At 36.5% G+C, this 19,755-nt stretch overlaps 1 protein-coding gene across 5 annotated transcripts in view; it reads left to right on the forward strand.

The window, feature by feature from the left end:
* LOC5569487 overlaps window positions 1-19,755 on the forward strand; it is a 47,784-nt gene that overhangs the window by 18,184 nt on the left and 9,845 nt on the right. For 4 of the 5 annotated variants that reach the window (XM_021855977.1, XM_021855978.1, XM_021855976.1 and 1 more), the window contains exons 3-6: window positions 1,441-1,782; window positions 1,853-2,158; window positions 2,826-3,254; window positions 3,318-3,415. In XM_021855977.1, coding sequence (XP_021711669.1) covers window positions 1,441-1,782; window positions 1,853-2,158; window positions 2,826-3,254; window positions 3,318-3,415 — 1,175 coding nt within the window. The remainder of the gene's footprint in view (window positions 1-1,440; window positions 1,783-1,852; window positions 2,159-2,825; window positions 3,255-3,317; window positions 3,416-19,755) is intronic. The other variant, XM_021855980.1, reaches the window with a different exon arrangement.

Here is a 19,755-nt window from a genome sequence, read left to right on the forward strand (position 1 = left end):
TTTTTTATTAAAATGCTTGAAAAGATTGATTTAATGTTGGTATATATTATTTGAACTTTATACGATTTGTCAAGAATTAGCTGAACATGAACTTTTGCTTAATGTTATAAACTTCCTTGTTTTAAAGCCTTACGTTTAAAACAAAACGGAACGATTTTTTTTTTGAGAAACATCAATAAATTACTCAAAAAAAAAAGAGAAATAACCGTTCAAATTTGCTGGTATAAAATAAATATACATGAAATACGAATAAATTGAAAAAGAAAATTACATCGAATTTGCTTTATTTTCACGTTTATTAGTATTTCCCGGAAAATGGCAATTTTATTTCCCGTTTCCCGGGAAGTGAAATCCCGGAAAAATTGGAACCTCTAGAAACCCTTCTACACAAGCTCGGAACCTGTAGGGCACTTTTGCTATCAGATGTTTGGGAATTGTTTATCATGCCAGTAAATACTTTCAAAGGTAAAAAAGGGAGGGGGTGGGTTTTATCGTCGATCTCTCTTTGGGGCTTTCTTTCGCTACTATTATTTATCAAGCTTGTTACAACTAGCGAAACATTGCTGATCATGAGCCGATACATGTGAGATGTTTTTCTTTGCTTGATTTGATCGTGCGTCTGCAATTCATGTAATCAACTGATTCAGAAATTGAAATATAAATTGTAATATACATATTTTTCTCAGTACTGCTCTTAAAAATCTTATGTCTTACTTCAACTATGTGTCATATTATTTATAAAAAGTCATACACTGATACACAAGTACCTAGCGATTAGTTAACAAATGCTTGTTATTTCAGGCATGTCCAAAAGATGACATGTTTTTTATAACATGTGTTCCCAACCTTGGAAGCTGAGCAGATCTTCTAGTGATTGTTATGGAAATTATTTCATTTTATTTTTTCAAATTATGATACCTAGATAATAAAAAGATTTTCTTTTTGGAACTTATGATCTCATTTTCCATCACTTAATTGTACAAAAAGATAATGATAATTTTTCCTGCAATGTTGATCTTGGATGTTTCCAAAGGTGAAATAAAATAGGAATTTGACTGATTGATGGCTGGAACCATTGTTTTTTTAGATGTACATATTTTCACTCCCCTTCGCCCTTAAGATCCTTTGTTCCTTGCTACGAATGAGCCGGATATTTCGAAATATCAATTAAAGAGTTTAGGTTTACGGCTGTAGAACAAAATCAGAAATCGGAGGACTTGTTTTAGAATAATGATCTGGTTTGAGAAGAGTCTGAAAACAAATAAATTCACAGAAGCACATGTATAAAAGTTGAAAACATGGTTTTCTTATTTCCCAATTTAGTTTTACAATTAATTTCTAAAGTTTCTTTACGATGACATTAGTACAAAAGGCCAATTATGATTACAAGTACATGTAGATTAATGGATATATCTGTTTATTTTCCGCTTCATTCCACAGCATCTGAATCATCTCGAGGGACCAAAAAACCTACTTACAGTAGGGTAAACTCGTGTTCGGAGAGCACTGTTTCCAATATAGAACGGAAATCGGCATGGAACACCAACGGATATTCCCGAAGTCAGAGTACGGAGGGGTACAATGGTCAAACTTACCCCAACGGATATCAAACTCACCCTTCGAGAAACTATCCGGCTCATTTTAAAAGTCATTATAATAGGAGTAGTTATTATCACAACGGTTGTAGGAGGCCCCATTATAATAGCTATCATGATAGAAATAGATCCAATAACGCTAACGAACCCTATAGCGAACAAAATAGTGCTGTGATCATTAACGATGGTATGGAAGCTTGGTTGTGTACTTTGTCAAGGACTTGCTTAATTAACTTTCCGTTTTCCTTACGCCGTAGAAGAATATACGAAAATTACTACTCCACGACAAGATGTTTTGTTTAAAAAAGGTTACCTATCCAGACCGAAAAAGTACACAACGACACCAACGAACACGAATGAGAGTGGAACCGCAACGGGAAACAGTTCCGTGAACGGTGCAACGACTGATGGAAGTGAGGCAGCTATTGGAAGTGGAACGGTGTCCACCGCCGAATCGGTTACGTCCGATTCAACCTATCTCACCGATGGCCACCTGCTCGACTATCCCGCACCGTTGCCGTACTTTGGCTACATTGACCAGAGTGGAGTGCTAGTCATGAATGGTAAGTAAGCGTACCTACATGCTACTGGAGTGATGGCAAACACGTGTTTCGTTTGAAGAGTGGGTAAATAATAGATAAGAGACGTCGTATCACGAAAGATGTATAATTGTAGTTTATCTTGCCACACCTCTGGTGATGGAATACACTAGATTGCACTATGGTTTGAATCAACAATTTAGCAGGGAAAGTTTTCTGAAGCTTATTTTTCATGTTTATGAATTATAACACTTACAAAATATGGTCCTAAAGAAAAATGAGTAAACGTTTCAACTCATGAATTACTCAAAAATATATTTTGAAATTCAAGTTTTGTCTGACGGTGTGAACCACATTCATTCAAATCTGTCGTTTGACCATCCACAGTTGAACGTTTTGTAGGAAACTTTAGTTGCAGATGTATTGTGTAATATTTAGGGACGATGGAAATTTGCGATTTCGCGAAAGCCTCGAAGTCCGCGATATTGTTATCTCATACAAAACAGTTTGATTCGCAATTTAAACCTAAATTCTAGAAGATGAAAACTCAAATACGAATAAATTCTCTAAAGAAATTACAATCAACGAGACAAGATGAAAAAAATGCTTCTAAATTGCCGATTTTGACCATCGTGGATTGTATGCTCAAAATTTATGGAAAAGAGCTCACCATTCTGTATCTCTCTCGTAGGCTTCGCCGTAGATAACAGCGGATTCTCTTATATGAATGGCGGGCAGACGTACATCTATCCTCCGAATTACCACTGCCCCTCTTCGTCGTTCAACGAGGGTGGCCCAACTGAGAACGCCGATGAACTGGACCCTGCAGCGTCGATCTGCGACCCAAACCAAGCCACTGAATTACTGGACGGTGTCTCGGAAACCGCACCCACTATCAATGGGCTGGAAGCTTTGGAATCTGATGCTAGGTTTAACGGAATTCCCGAGGAGACAGTCGAAGGGTTGGTGAACGGGAATGATGGCGAGGATTCGAACCAACAAGTGCCACAGCAGCAGTCGATGCTTTCGCCACTAGACGGCAGTTACGATTATGCTCAATTTTATAATGCTTTATACTATCCTGGCTGCATGGTGGCTCCGTTCCCGGTGTTAGGAAATGGTAAGGATGATGAAGTGGTTTTTCGTAATTTGTACAGTCATTTGAAGGTTCTGATAATTGCAGAAATGTATTACGATCAGTTCGGTGGAGTGAGCGAGGAAGAGCAGGCCAGACAGCAGAGCTTCAGGAAACGGAAGAAACGCTACAGAAATTGGGATGAGGTAAATTACTGTGTTTTCATAAAGAATGTTTTATTTGGAGCTTGGCAGCACAAATTGGGTGATTTCTTCTAAGAGAAACGACGCACAGTTAACTCTCTTACTTTATCTCGATATCGAGTTACAGAACCATAGTAAAAGTTGGTTTTCATGGCTACCTCGATGGTCCCTTGTATCACCAATGCAACTGGTTTTGTGTTCTATAACTCGATACCTCCCTAACTCGATGATCCGTTCAATATCAAGTTATTGGGAGTTGGCTGTTTAATGAATCTAGAGTATTCGTGGACTTTATTTAGTATTATTTAATGAGAGAATATACCAAATTCGTCAACTTTTGTGGATGGATGAAGTTTTGACTTTTTTCTTGAATTCCATCCATTATTTCTTGCAAAGTTCTCTTTCCACATCATTTTCCAGAAGTCTCCAAAATAAGACTTTTTTTTTTTTTTTTTCGCTTTAACGAATTAGTTTAACGTTAAATCCTCTAATAACTCCAATTGAAATTTTTTATGCATGAGTTGTCAATCACGTATCTCATCAGTCAAAAAATAATGGATGAATTGGCTCATCTGTTTAATGAGTCTCGTTTTTTTTTTCTCACAGTTTACTCACACAAATTTTCACAATGATTTCTCTTTAGTCTGGTAGAGTTATAGGAATCTTCTCTAACGTAAACAACAGCATTCGGTTTTCACGAGTTATTGGCTGGCTTTATGACTGAATCATTTTTGATGGCTTGAGTGTGATCGAGTGATTTTGCACGAAAAACTCAAGAAATCATGAGGAAATTCCTGAAGAAAATCATTCATCTTGGATAAATTCATTACGCTTTTTTCTGAAGGTAAATCCATTAAAAGAACTCTCCTGCCGAAGACCTCGAATCCCATTATCAATATAGTCACTTGTGACGTTAAGGTTGACGATATTCTTCGGAAGGGAAGTACACTTGTTGGCCCCGAAATGAACTACACTCAAAAAAATCCAAACGCCATTGCTACGTGAAAAATCACGTAGACCATTCGAAATTCATTTTACCTCCACTTCACCTGACTAAGGTAATGCTTACTATGCCATACATAACCACCAAATGGAGATTGATGATTATCACTGGGGTTACCTATCACACTTACATGAAAATCACGTAGGCACCCAAGTTCATTTTGACATTTGCATATCGCAACACTGAATGTAGTGTTGACCTCGAATGCTAAGATGGCGTCCGCCAGACTTTCGAAGAACGTGAGGAGTTGCTGAACTCCATTTAAACATCATTTAAGATTGATTTAAAGCAGGCCTGCCCAACGTACGGCCCGCGCCTTCGTTTTGTACGGCCCGCGAAGAGTTTGAAGATTCTTCTCATAGCTGGCCCGTTGAATGAACTATCCACTTTCAATCAATCTCAAAATTTCCTCAATAAGGCAATTCTGTATTTTTTCTAAAGTTAAAAATAACCTTTAAAGTTTTGAATGAGTTAATTTGGAATAGTGAAAATATGTTAATGTTCAGCAGCTTAATTCTCAGCATTTTTTTTAGTTTGAATAACCATGAGAACTATTTTACACATAACTCTTGGGGGTCATGCACAAATTACGTCACGCTCCAAGGGGGGGGGGGGAGTCGAGCCAAGCGTGACAAGCCTTACAAAATTTTCGAAGGACTCATACAAAAAGTGTGACAAAGGGGGGGAGGGGGTTGAAAAAGTTGAAATTTAGCGTGACATAATTTGTGTACCATCCCTTGCTAGAGATGATTGATTTGGGGTTCATTATTAGAATTTTTCTGAGTATTTTATTTCTATCAGGTTTTCATTACTCTTATCACTATTTGATAGAAAAGACTAAAATTCTATCGAGTTTGAAAGAAGGCAAGTCACAAAATCATTGAATCGTAGGTTAAATTCTCTCAAAATTCTGTTCATGAGTTTCAAATAACCTTTTACCAAATTTCACAAAATTCTAATCAGGTTTGAAAAAGTCACGTTATGTTTTTCAGATTCTGTGCAGGATTTTTATGAAATTCTGGAAAGTATTTTAGAAGAATCCAGTTCATTTTTTGAATTGAGGGTTTTCACAAATATACGAGCTGCATTCTCACATAATCCTAGACAGGATTTTCAAATAACAATATGTGGAATTCTGACAGTAAATCAATGCAAATTTTTGAATATGTTTTCTAAGTAGGATTCAAACAAAATCTTGGTCATTATTCTCACAGCGCCCACATCAGTATTTTTACGAAGAATCTAATACCAGATCTCGCATAATTCTCATTTATTCCTGGGTTAGATTAAAACAGAATCCAAAACTAAATTTTAGATAATCCTGCATAAGAATGATCCTTACAATGAAAAACGTTCGATATTGGAAAAAATGTTAAAATTATTTGCGAGCAAAATTTTGGCGAACAAAGTTTGGCCCGCCGTACAATGTTATTTCACCAATTTAACCCGCAGTTCAAAAAAGATTATGCAGGCCTGATTTAAAGGTATGTACTCGTTGAACTCCGAAGCAATGTTGCTGAACAACGATCGGAAACGCGAGGCACGATGAATTTTCGTAGGCATCAAAACAGAATCTGCGAATAAACACAAACAACCGTTCGGGCTCTTCATTCGTTCGTGTTTCATTTTCGGATCGATGTTTCTCCCGACGCTATCATCAGGTGATTTTCCATCGCTCGGTAATGTGAACGGTACGCTGCCTGCTCTTCGCGAAGAGCAGGAAAATATTCATTTCGATCATCTTCATGCGGGCTCGAAACAATCATGCTAAACTTGCTCCGCTCAAAAATGAGTGCCGAGCGCACTCTTTTCGTGCAGCACAGATTCTGTGCAAAGGGGCTGTACACAGTTTTGTGCAAACGGTGGTAAATAAAATTGAGTGAGTGAAATGCGCACAGAGGAGGAACGCTTGGAATGCGGAATTCGCTTCCATTTTTGTTTTTCTGTTATTTTTTCATTTGTATAGCCGAAGCGGAAGCAAATTGGGAAAAAAACTTTCGCATTTGCGACCATCTTCCGGTTTTTTGCTAGAAAACTCCCTATCTCACCAACGGTCAACTGTTTGCTGCCGCGAAATCATTGACAGTTCCGTTTCCATCGATCCTCGCACAGCCGAAGGCCAACATGTCGGCAACTCACATAATGAGTGCGACCTACACAGAATTTTCACTCAGTCAGCCAGTTCTGCATTGGTTGCCTCATTCTGTGTAGTTTTAACACATGCGCTGCGTGGAGCTGGCTTAGCGTGGAGTGTTTGCTTGACTTTACGAGAAGAAGCAACCTTGCAATGAATCACGAGAATGAAAAGCGCGTGGATAAATGAATCCTACAAGTGGAATGGCTTCGCGAACCACTTAGGGACGATTCAAATATGACGTCCATCGTTTTTTGAGATTTCTAGACCCCCCCTCCCCCCTCTGTCACGCTTTTTCCAATACCTTCTACACGTGCTGTCACACTTTCGTAGACCCCCCCCCCCTCCCCCTAATGATGGACGTCATTTTTGGATGATCCCTTATCGGTGTGTTCATTTTGCTTCTTCGGTGTTGCATCCGTTCGCTTTTTGCGATGCTCTTCGTGACCCAAAAATGAAAAATGAATTTTGGCGAATTTTGAATCGCGAAGATGCGTCGATCATTGTTCACGAAGAAGATCCATCGCAACACTGCACCGAAGAATCCTGAATTAATTCATATTTTATACCTGATTTCATTCATATTATAGCATGTAAAGGCTACAGCAGAATCGACCAAAGAATATGGTACCAACATTGGATATCTCGCTGGATTTTTTATTCGAAAAGCTTAGTTTGAATAAAATAAATATCTCAATCTTTAAAGTTGGTTTACATTTTTTGAATTGGGAAATAGTTTACTTCAGAAGTTTATTGAAAATAAGGTGGGCTTCCATTTCAATAAATTTGAAGGGAAAACAATGTAGGACATATTGAAACACTTCCTAAAAGCTACGGGAAAATCCACGTAGCTCGTACGTGTAACGTTGGTGGATCAAACGGAGTTCAATAGTTCATGGTGCTGTGTGTGTGTGTGTGTGTGTGTGTGTGTGTACAATCCATCTCCCACTGACCGGCAGTGCTTTTATGGAAGAAAATTGTATGCATGTATTTTTGATACCCTTCGATATCTTTATATCTGCAGACAATTTTAGCCCGGGAGATGAAAGGTGATAGCTCTACTGAAATTCCAACGACCCATTTCAAGAATGGCAGTAAATACACACACATTCTGAGGTCATTTTCATATACAGTAAGCCCCGCATAAAAACACCCAGATATCAAATGGATATATGAAATGTTTTTACACTTCCCGAATCGAAAATTAAATTTTCGACCCTGGCACGTATTTAGTTTCAAATGGTAATAGGTGAGTAAATAATAATAATGAACGATTTTACCTGGATGTAATGCTCTTTTTTTTTTTCGTCGCCACACTGAGCTATACACTAAAGCTATACGCCAAATGCTATACACTTTTTCACTGCACTGCGCGCATAACATGATCGCTTCACCCGCCCCTGCAGGAGCAAGCGTCACGGTCAAAGGATCACACACTCTAGTGGATCACGCCACTTTTCTTCCCCCCACTGCACTGCGCGCGTAACAAGATTGATCCTGTCTGACCGCTTCACTCACCCCCGCAGGAGCAAGCGTCACGGTCAAAGGATCACACACTACTAAATGATCTCGTGGATCACGCCACTTTTCTTCCCCCCACTGCACTGCGCGCGTAACAAGATTGATCCTGTCTGACCGCTTCACCCGCCCCCGCAGGAGCAAGCGTCACGGTCAAAGGATCACACACTACTAAATGATCTCGTGGATCACGCCACTTTTCTTCCCCCCACTGCACTGCGCGCGTAACAAGATTGATCCTGTCTGACCGCTTCACCCGCCCCCGCAGGAGCAAGCGTCACGGTCAAAGGATCACACACTACTAAATGATCTCGCGGATCAAGCCACTTTTCTTCCCCCCACTGCACTGCGCGCGTAACAAGATTGATCCTGTCTGACCGCTTCACTCACCCCCGCAGGAGCAAGCGTCACGGTCAAAGGATCACACACTACTAAATGATCTCGCGGATCAAGCCACTTTTCTTCCCCCCACTGCACTGCGCGCGTAACAAGATTGATCCTGTCTGACCGCTTCACTCACCCCCGCAGGAGCAAGCGTCACGAAATAAAAGATTTTTTTTTTGTTATAGAAATAGCGAAGAAAATCAATATTTTAGAGACAAATTGACAGTGGCAAAATTTTATACGTCCGTCCATTTTCGCGCACCGCCTACTCCCAATTCTTTTGCATGTTTTTTAGGGGGTGAACCCAAACTTATGCACGGGAGTGTACTTACATTTTGGTTGTCTGGGAAAGGGACGCAATTATTTACAATATTTCATAATACGTCTTTAAATTGCCTTTAAATTTTTTATATATATTTTTCTTGGTTTCTGGAGTTGAATATGAGCAAGTATCCTGGATACAATTTATTGGACCTATCGGAAAGTAACAATCAGGAAAGAAAATAGACAACGATTATTACGACTGAAAGAAAAAAAAATCGATCGGCAATTAAATATTTGGACCCTAAGAGTAAGTCACTAATTTTTCATTAAAAAAAAGGAGAAAGTGAAATAGGACTAAGATAAGTATACAATCAATCGTTATTACCTATATTTTATCAGTGCTATATTGTTCATAAACAATTTCTAATAAATAATTCCATATACATCTAGAGATCAAAACAACACCGTGAATCATTACACTTCAAGATGGAAGAAAAGTGCTATTGTGGAAGGCAGATACGTTTGAAATGTGCCTACAAAAAGATTAAATTCAATATAAGAATATCTTGACAGCGCATGTTACCCCATCGGATCACCTGGAACCTCCACAAACTTAAAAGAAGCCGGATGATATCGATCACTATGCAAATAACATTACAGTTTTTATAAGTACTATTATTTCGATATAATGTATAAAACTTAGGAGAATGTGATTCGTGATTTATTGTGCAAAAATTTAATAATGCTTTTAGGTTCACACAACAAAGTACAATCTAATCAATTTAGAGAAAAGGAGAGATGTAGTAGGCTGATATTGACAAAATCATGTAAAGTAGGCTAGTCTTAGATTGGGGGAATAAATGCCATTCTTGTTTGTGCACCCAGTATGTAAAGACCTCTTTTCATAGAATACTTCAGCAATATACAATATGAATGGTTTTGCAGTTTAGAACGTATTTAAGAGAAGGGGTATTGAAAGTGTTTTTTTTTTTGTATAAGCCGGTCAAAAAATTTTTTTCTTGTAGGGACCCCTACTCTATCTCGAAAAAAAAAAAAAAAAAAATCTGGCTACACCACCACATTATATAAATAAAATAACGAAAAAAGATAATATTTAAGTTCTTTTATCATAGAAACAATTTTTTTTCTTGGTGATTCGATTATCCGGAGTGAAAAAAAAAATCGATACTCCCGGATAATCGAGTTACGGTCGGAAGGGTATAAGAGAATGACAAGCCACTCAAACCCATTTATTTGTCATAGATTATGAGGAGGTCGAAGTGAAAATAATGATTCAACCAGCTTCTGAGAGTTTCTATTTTTGAGACAAGTTCTTTCCGAGTGCACTAGACAAAGGACAAGGGCATACCGCAAAAATCAAAGAAAATTTTTTGTTGTGATTCATCCCGAACAGAAACAACCTTCCAATGGGCTCCAGAAAGCACTTGACTGAATATTATTTAGAAACCAAACCAATAATATTGTTCCATATTGGATTCGAAAGTCTTAAAACATGTACACATCAAACATCAGTTTAATTGAAAATTAAAAAATTGCAAGCCTAAGGAAAAGTATACGGATGAAAACTCGCTTAACTAAACAATGGTTTTATATTATAAACTCATTCATCCTCATTCAAGAGTTTCTAACGAAAAAGTGGATATGATTTTCAATGTTCAATTACTTTGAAAAAGATAACATATTCATCCCAAATGAGGGCGGGAGGACATATGATCAAAAATGCTGCTCCTCCTAAAGGATACTATTTGGTAAGCCTAACTGAGAACCAAGATTCTCAGTACTGTACTTTCAATTTGTCAGCACATTGCTAGACTGATAGTACAACGTTTGAAAAATTGATTCCGCGAACCCTACCCGCGACGTTATGAGTCGTATGTACCCGGCAAATCCTCCACTCCGGCACCGGCAGTTCAATAGTTCATGGTGCTACGTGAAAAGTGCGATGGAAAAAAATCACGTATGTTTCCACGTAACAATGACGTTTGGATTATTTTGAGTGTATATCTCAGAATTGGCTTGTTTAGGGTATCCAGTTTATTACACATTATATCATTCTACGTTAAGCATTGAACCAGAACCCAAAATTTCATAATTTTCTGTGCCCTGGAATTATTTTTAAAACACGTTTGAAGTTATTATGGAAATTACTTTCGAATCACTGAGAGTAAGTGAAAAGTGCCGCGATCGGTTAGTTCTGTTTGATCTTTCGACCTTGACGCTTGCTCCTACGGGGGCGAGCGACGAAGGCAGGATCAAACATGTCGCGCGTCGGTCTAGTAAGTGAAAAAGTGGCGTGATCGGTTAGTTCTTTTTGATCCTTTGACCTTGACGCTTGCTGCTGGGCAGTGCGTCAAGAAAGCCAAGTTTTTTTTCCTTTTTGGGTCGCGCGCCTTTTTTTTTCTGAGTGCTTTTATATAGCCGAGCAAACGAGTGAGGCTGAGAGTGGATTGTGGCTGCACAGTGAAGGATAAAGGATCAATTGGTGAGCTCGTTTCATGCTACTATTTCTAATCTATAAAATATGTATGACTGCACATTTAATCGTTACAATTTTGGGACGTCAATATGAATTTTCAACAAACTATGAATTGTTCGTCACTGTGAGTGTCGACACAAACTCTGATTCATGAATTATTTATGTTTCACATTTTTTATTATTTTCAGAACACCCCTTTTTACCTTTATTTTTGTGATTAAAAAAAAAAAAAAAACTATGAATGGTTCGACACTACAAGGGTAGACTTGCGAAAATGTTCACTTTATTCAAAAAACTTTGGATGGTTCGCCACTGTAAGTGTCTGCATAAGAATAAGAGTGTTCTACCAATCAAGTTTTTTGTTTCTTTTCAAATAAGTAAAATATAATAACACATGCTTTCGTCCTGACAGCTGTAGGAATGTTACATTTAGGTATTTGTTCAACAAACTTTGAATGGTTCGTCACCTCAAGTGTCGGCATAATTTTCCACTACATAGAAATTGTTCATATCATATGAAAATATTATATTTACAAATAAGCATGTATATATCTCACAAATCATTATTTATCATGGTCTAATCGCTTATCAAAGTGAATCCTGTGACCCAACGATCCTTCCCATTAACAAACATCCCTCCCAGTAACCTTTGTGGAGATGCAGAGGCAAACACGGTCTCCAAATAGCAAAGGTTACACACTAACATTCCTTCCCCCAATCCCACCTGACTGCAAATAAATAGAGGCACTGAATTATGCACATTGAAGAAGATTATGGCCAATTCCAGCCAAACTTCTAGTTGATTCTTTGTGCATTGTCACTGACTTCGGTCAATCACGGAATAGCAACAATTGATATGTGTAGTCAGTCTAAGCTAAGCTAAGCTAAGTATGGAAATTACTTTTGAATCACTCCTCGATAAATTTTACTACGGGACGAGCTGCCATTATGTAAATTGAAATGTCATTCACTCTGCAGACTGAAATCTTCATTAATCATTTATAATGTCATGATATTGAAGCGCAATAAAATTATGTTATACTTAGAAAAATGTGTTCTTTCGGTCAAACTACGAAAAACAATCACTTTTTCATCGTTAAACAACCCAATTTAAAATCTTATAAGCGTGCCTACGAATAACAGTCTGGGCATATAAGAGAGCCGAAGGAGATGAAGCGTTGTGAAGGATAATGTGGGGTCGTGACGGACATCTATTTCAGGTTGGCCGATTGCGCTGCAGAATCGTTACCCGTTCTGTGGCGTAGTTGGTTGACGCGCCCATACTAGCGTATTGGGAGTTGTGGGTTCGAAGCCCACCAGAACAATTCCATTATTTTTCACAATTTTTCATCTCAATTTGTCCAAATTGACCTTCGTGTCTACGAACCTTCAGGTTTAAAAAAAAAACAATTTAACTCGTAACAGAATCTTCTGAATCAATGTACCTGACTCATGTTCTTAACAAAAAACTTTGCAGTAGTTACGTTATTTTAAGTTGTACAGCTATAGTTAGAAAACCTCGCTTGTCTTACACAGCATCAGCGTGGTGATTCTGACTTCGGCGAAACGTGCGGCAATCGAAATCTTAACCGTTCGGCTGGTTACTGCTAGAACTAGCTTTTTTTTTGTACGTGATAAGCGCAATTTGTCTAAATCTCCGTAGTAAAAATAGCGTCACTTTCAGGATAGTTTGATTCCGAAAACTCGTTTTTATTCTGAATTATCCAAATAATGCTGTTTCATAAAGCAGCATATTCACTGCATACTGATTTCTCATGTTTTTAGAGGATAACCTGCTCGAGGTATCCGGTGTTGATGATTTCCCTTATGAGAATTCACTAAAGAAATCCATACATTAACTTCAAATCTTATAATGTCCGAAAAAATAAATGAGAAAGTAGACTAAATTACTAAAGGGTTTTTTTTTCAGAAAATACATAGCGGGAATTTCGGCATGGCAAGCAGTTTTGGCATGGCCAAGGCAGAAATTTTACCTGGTGTGAAAAAATGTAACAAAATTGACCATAGTGTTTTATTCCAACAGTAAATTCTCTCTTTGTTTTTAATTTTTTTTTAAGTATTTTCGCTGGAATAAATTTATTGCTGGAACTATATTTTTACAATAAAATTTATTATTTCATAAAATAATTGATCAATTTCCAACAGATTTGTAGCCAAATTTTCTAAAAAACAACTTTATAAGATAGTGAAATCAAATTCCTCAAGGAAGGATGAAGGATGGCTCAAAAACTTTTGCAAATCTTTTGGAAATTAGTCAAATAATGCTGTGGGACTTGTTCATACTTTTAAAGCGTTATCATATTCATATTTACAATCTATTTTGACTACCTTTACAATTGTTACCCAAGACATCTCCACTGCAGGATAGCAGCATGAAATCTCGGAGTTCAGACAAAGTTTTTTCTTAGATTATATTTTCAAATACTTTTTGTAGAAATTCTATCCGTTTTTAACACCAATAATTTTCTATCATAAGAGACTAAGAAAAAAGAACAAGATTTTTCGTAGTAAATACCACAAAAACTACTTAAGCTTTGCTGTGAGGTACAATGTAAACAAGTTTCAGAAATTTTACGGTTTAATTCTTGAGTTTTACGACTGGAATTTAGAATTTCTTTTACAAAATATATTTAAGATGCAATTTTTTCAAAATAAAAACAATGTTCTTTCATACCTGCTTTTGTATGTGTTTCTCTAGAAATCTGATATGGAGTGATTCGTAAAGGAATTTGTGAAGCAATTTAAACAATAATGAGATATTCATGGAACAGTTTTTAAACCAAAAATGAAGAACGGATAACAGGGTGTCTACTACCTGGAAAAACCTGGAAAACCTGGAATTATCAGGGAATTTTATTCAACCTGGAAAAAACCTGGCATTCTCAGGGAATTTGAATTACAATCAGGGAAAATATTTTGAGGCAGTAATTCATGGTAGAATATGTTCACTTCAAAGGATTTTTGCGTCAAAATCCAGAGATTACCATTACTTTCCAAAATACTCTCTTCAATAAAAAAAATCGGCTACGCCATCTATCATAACGTTACTTAAGTTACTTAAGTTATTCAGTGAGGATCTTTTCAGATATGGAACTTTATCGCCTTATCTAAACATCAAATATCTTCAGATATATTTGATCAGTATTGGATTCACATATCAAGGGCTGGGGGTAGGGTTTTTTTCAGAGACTTGGTCTCTATTTTTATTAAAATCTCTTATAAGTCTCTATTTATGATGAAAGGTCCCTATTTTAACCAATATGGTCTCTAAAGGATCTTTTTCCCTAACTTGCTTGTTGTGAATTCTGATGCAATATTCTATAAGGCCTCGAGAAACTTTCAGAGCTTGTTACGAGACTATTCAACTAATTCTTTCAGAATTTTTTCACATATTTCTAGAGAAAATATTCCAAGAATTTTCCTTGTGTTTTCTCCAGATATTTCATCTAGAATACTTTCAAGGACTAATGCAGAATTCTCTCCAGGAATCTCTACCAATTCTACCAGCAATTTTTAAGGGAATGTCACCAGAATTTGATTCAAGACATCCTCGAGCAATTCAACGTTACTACCTCCAGTCATTTCCTTAGAGATTACTTCAATTTTTTTTCCAAAGACTATTCTAGGACTTCCTCGAGATATTTTTTTCAATAATTCTTCAACCGAATTTTCCAGCCGTAACTCTATCAGATCTTCCAAAGATTCCCACAGAATATCTTCCAAGAAGCCCGCAAAGGTTGATTCATAAGCTTTCAGGTTTTTTTTAAAGAATTTCTACGCCATTATGCCCACATTCACTTCAAAGAATTGTTACAAAAAATCCTCGAGTTATTAATCAGTAAATCTATTAGGAACATTTCATATTCGACCTGTGTTTCGTGGTTCAGTTACTCTATTATTTATTTTTGGAATTTCCTCTGCATTTCAACCAAGGATTACAGTTGTCCCAAACATTCCTCAATGAATCAAATAAAAAAATACCATAGAATTCTCAAAAGTTCATCTAAGATTCCACATTAGTTACTACTACAACTATTTTTCCAAGAAATCCTTCGATCATTCCTACCAATTTCTTAGCGATTTCGTTCTTCAAGGAGTTGCTTCACAGAGATTCAATATTGATCTGTTTTTTTTTTCAATAATTTTAGCAATTACTCTTAAGTTTTGTCAAGAGTTTCTCTAAAAATTCCTATTTATCAAGAATGACTTAAGAACTTGCACAAGTTTTTTTTAGAGGTTACTCTAATATTTGCTTTGGAAATTCATCACGAAAAACTTATGGAAGAATACTGGGCAAACTTCATTGAGAAATTTCTTAATTTTACAGAAGGAGTTACTGATACTAGAATTTCCTGGATTTCTTGTTACTGTACTTTCCAAAGAAATTATAGAAGCTTTCTCTGGAGTAATTTCTCAATATATCCTTAGAGAAATTCGTAGTCAAAATCTTAAAAAAAATCTGAAGGACAATTATGTAGGAAATCCTGAGAAATCCCTGAAGGCATTTCAGGTTGTATATTGCAACATGTTTAAAACGGGAGCCTTGGACGATGTTCTAGGAAACTGATGGGAAAATCGCCGAAAAAAAAACCTTGAGGACTAGAGATTTTCTTGAAAAATATCTGAAATTATATATGAAGTAAATCCTGATGAAATCTTCGAGGTAATTCCTGTGATTTTTTTTGGAAAAATTCAGGTTGTTATTTAAGATATCCAAAATAAAATTCTTAGCGAAATACTTTAGGAAAATTCTTGAAGTGATTTTATGGGAAATAATTACTAAATGAACTCCTGGAGAAAAAATCAAATATCTCAAATTAAAATATGTGTCCATTTATCTAATTTGAAGAAATCTTCAGAGTTATATCTGGATGTTTGGCCAAATACCTGAGACTATTTCTGATGAAATTCTTTGGAAAAATCATTGAAAAAGCAGTAATACAAACACTATTATTTGTCGTAATATCTCAAGGAAGTTCAAACAAAAAATTATTCTCAGAGAAATATCAGGTCTGATTCCACAAAAAATCAAACTCTTTTCTCCTGGTTCCCGTTGGGTTCGATTTGTTTTTTGATTACTGTTAGGTCTCTTTTTTCAAGCAAGAGGTTTCTGAATTTTCTATTTTCAAAACACTCAGTCCCTACCAGCCATGCTTCATGAACGAATTCTAAAATTATTGGAAAATATTCATTTTCGGAAAAACCGATTCCGGATAAGTTATCTGGAATTTAAACAACTTCGAATTATTTTTTTACAATCATGATTCATTCAGAGCTCTTGAAAGTTTTCATTTCATTCGAACTAATTCGAACATTCAACTAATCATTTACCTAAATTACCACATTTGTAAATGATATACTGGTCAGATTCGATTAAACGGGAACTTTATTATCCGTTTTCTGAACACGATAATAGACAGAACTTTTACAAACAAAATAAAAAAAAAACACCATCATTATTTATTACAATTCACATGAATATTCGAATTAAGCTTTAATATTGTTAGCACATTCTTTTATAATGTCTAGAAGAGTGAATACACTTTAAAACATTTTTTAAAATTATCATTAGTTTGTTTTGGTCATATAAAATTAGAGTATTTGTTGAACCTGGAACTAATTTATAAAACCTGGAAAAAACCTGGAAATATCAGGGAATTTCATTTCGGTAAACGAGTAGACACCCTGGATAAATTTTTAGATGTTATTTATGGAAGAATCCTAAGATTATCATTCGCAAAAATATTGAGTTATTTATACAACCTAAAAGAATACTTCATGGATCTTCTGGAATTTTTTTTTTTTGAGAAATTGAAGAATGAATTGCAAAATTTTAGTAAATTTGGTGAAAAATTTCTTCAAACATTTCCCAAGAGAATCGTTAGTGCGGTTTAAAGAAAAAAATACTGAGAAATCTCTGGTAATTTTTTTTTAAGAATCTAAGGGAAACAAAGTTATAATTCTCTAAAAAATCCCTGAACAAATTACTCGGGAAATCTTTGAGTATTTTCGTGGAAGAGTTTTTGAAAGAACAATTTGGTTTGTTAAGTGATGAAAAATTCACAATTTTTTGTAGCTTGATCGAAAGAGCACATTTTTCTTAGTGTAACACGAGTTTATTGCGCTTTAATATCATAATTTTGATATAGTAAATGATTAAAAAAGATTTCATTCAGTCGACTCAATAACGCTTCAATTTACATAATGACAGCTCGTCCCGAAGTAAAATTTGCCGAGGGGTGATTCAAACGCGGTTTCCATTTTAAATTCAAACGTGTTTTAAAAATAGTTCCAGGGCACGGAAAATTATGAAACTTTGGGTTCTGGCTCAGTTTCTAACGTAGAATCAGAATATGTAAAAAAAAACAGGATACCCCTAAACAAGCCAATTGGACGTATACCGCTAGGAACTTTATAAATATTTTAGAATTCTTTAGACATTTGTTAATTAGGCAGTTTTGAAAAATTAAAATGAGAATTATTTTCGAGCGTGTTTTGAAGGAATGCGAGATGTGGTTCCTTGATTTTGAAGAAATCTAAAAATAATGACCTGGAAAATATATAGATAGATCTGCGGAGAACTTATCTGAGAATCCATCAATAACATTTTCCAAATTGAATTCTTTATATTTGCTCATGAAATTCTTGTGGAATATTACGAGGAATCCTTACAGTAACACTTTGAACAATCATTTAATTGTTTTGCAGGAAATCTGGATAATTTTTGCTGCGATTTTTTCAAACAATCCTGTAGAGAAACTTTAGGAAGAACTTCAAGTGTTTAACAAAACCGGTGAGATCTTCCTTTTATGTCCGGCACTTACAACGCAAGCAGGGGTTATTAATGTAGATTCTTATGAGGTTTTCGGTGTCAGCTGAACAAAGAAGAACACGTCTATCTGCTAGCTCTGTACAAACGAAAGTGAACGATCGAATGTAGTTTATTTCCGATCTCAGCTATACTGCTCATACTTAAGTGTTGGTATTCGACCACAGTATTTTCTGGAAACAGTGAAGGCTCTGTAGAGCGGACACAACACTTCTTATGATGAATATTATTTCATTTTATATCTTTTATAGAAAAATGGGTAGGGCTGGAACAACCAGGGTACCTGAATGAAGCATATTAGACAGGGATCTTGGGACTGCTTCCTCCCTGTTGTTAACGTTTCGTGGATTGAGGGCGGTCTCTTCGACCCCATCTATTGGCAGTAACGAGTGTATCGAAAATAAGCTATCCACATATTTTTCTTTCAAATCATGTAGAAAATTGATATTTTATTCAAACAAAAAACTGATCCTGTATTGTACAAGGTTTAACTTGAACATAAAGAAGACCGGATGAAATTAAAGCTATTCTTTTACGAACTTTCGAACTTTTGATCGAACACTCTTCATCAAGTTCCGGACAAGAGTTGCATCACATATTTTGGACGCTTGAGCCCAAATATGTTTGAATTCCTGCACGTTCCCAGCTGCTTTACCAGTCTCTTCCCTCTTCACGATTGCCCAGTAACGTTCGATGGGTCGAAACTGAGGGCAATTTGGTGAATTGATGTTTTTCTCAAAAAAATCTATACCGTTTTCCGCAAGCCAATTGAGAGTAGTTTTGGAATAGTGAGCCGACGCTAAATCCGGCCAAAACAGTGGAGGGGTACTATGCTTCTTATATAAAGGCAGCTATCTCTTCTGAAGACACTCAGATCGATAGATTTCCTCATTTATAGTTCCGGTAGTGTAAAAAATTGTCGACTTCAAACCACAGGTACATATTGCTTGCCATACCAGCACTTTTGGACCAAATTTCTCCATTTGAATCGACCTGTCCGCATCGCTCACATCTTCCCCTACGACGGCAGTAAAGTATTGTGGACCCGGAAGGGTTTTTGAGTCCTCCTTTACATAGGTCTCATCGTCCATCAAAACGCATGCATTCCAAATGCGAGTAGAACTTCCGGGCCCTTGTTGCTGCTCGCTTCTTCTGTTCTGCACTTTGTTTCGAAATTTTCTGCTTCTTGTAGGTCTTCAGATGGTTCCGCTGCTTGATTCGCTGGATCATTCCGACACTTGTTCCTGCTTTTTTGGCCAAATCACGCATTGACATCGATTTGTTCTTCATGATCAGAGATACCACTTTCCGGTCCGGTTTCGGGTTGGAAGAACCGGGTTTTCTGCCTCTTCCTGGTAGCTCATCCAAAGTATAGTGCTCCCCAAACTTGTTAATGATGGTTTTAACACTTGCATGATGAATTCCAAAGCGCTTCGCCAATTTTCGCATAGTAATACCCTTCTCACTTAGCCATGTGTCCAGAACTTTTTTTTCACTTCCTTTTCAATACGCGACATTTTGGAAATCAAGAATTTGAACCGCGCAAACAAGTAAACAAACGGAAGCTGACAGGCAAACGAACAGCACGCAGTGATGACAACATAAAAAATCATCACAAATAGGGTTTCTATGCTAGTAATGGACCCCTTAGTAGCTGAAATTTATTCTAGACGCATTTCCGCAATGATATCTC

The sequence above is a fragment of the Aedes aegypti genome, chromosome 3 (genome assembly GCF_002204515.2).
Source record: "Aedes aegypti strain LVP_AGWG chromosome 3, AaegL5.0 Primary Assembly, whole genome shotgun sequence".
In the NCBI taxonomy this organism is placed as follows: Eukaryota; Metazoa; Arthropoda; class Insecta; order Diptera; family Culicidae; genus Aedes; species Aedes aegypti.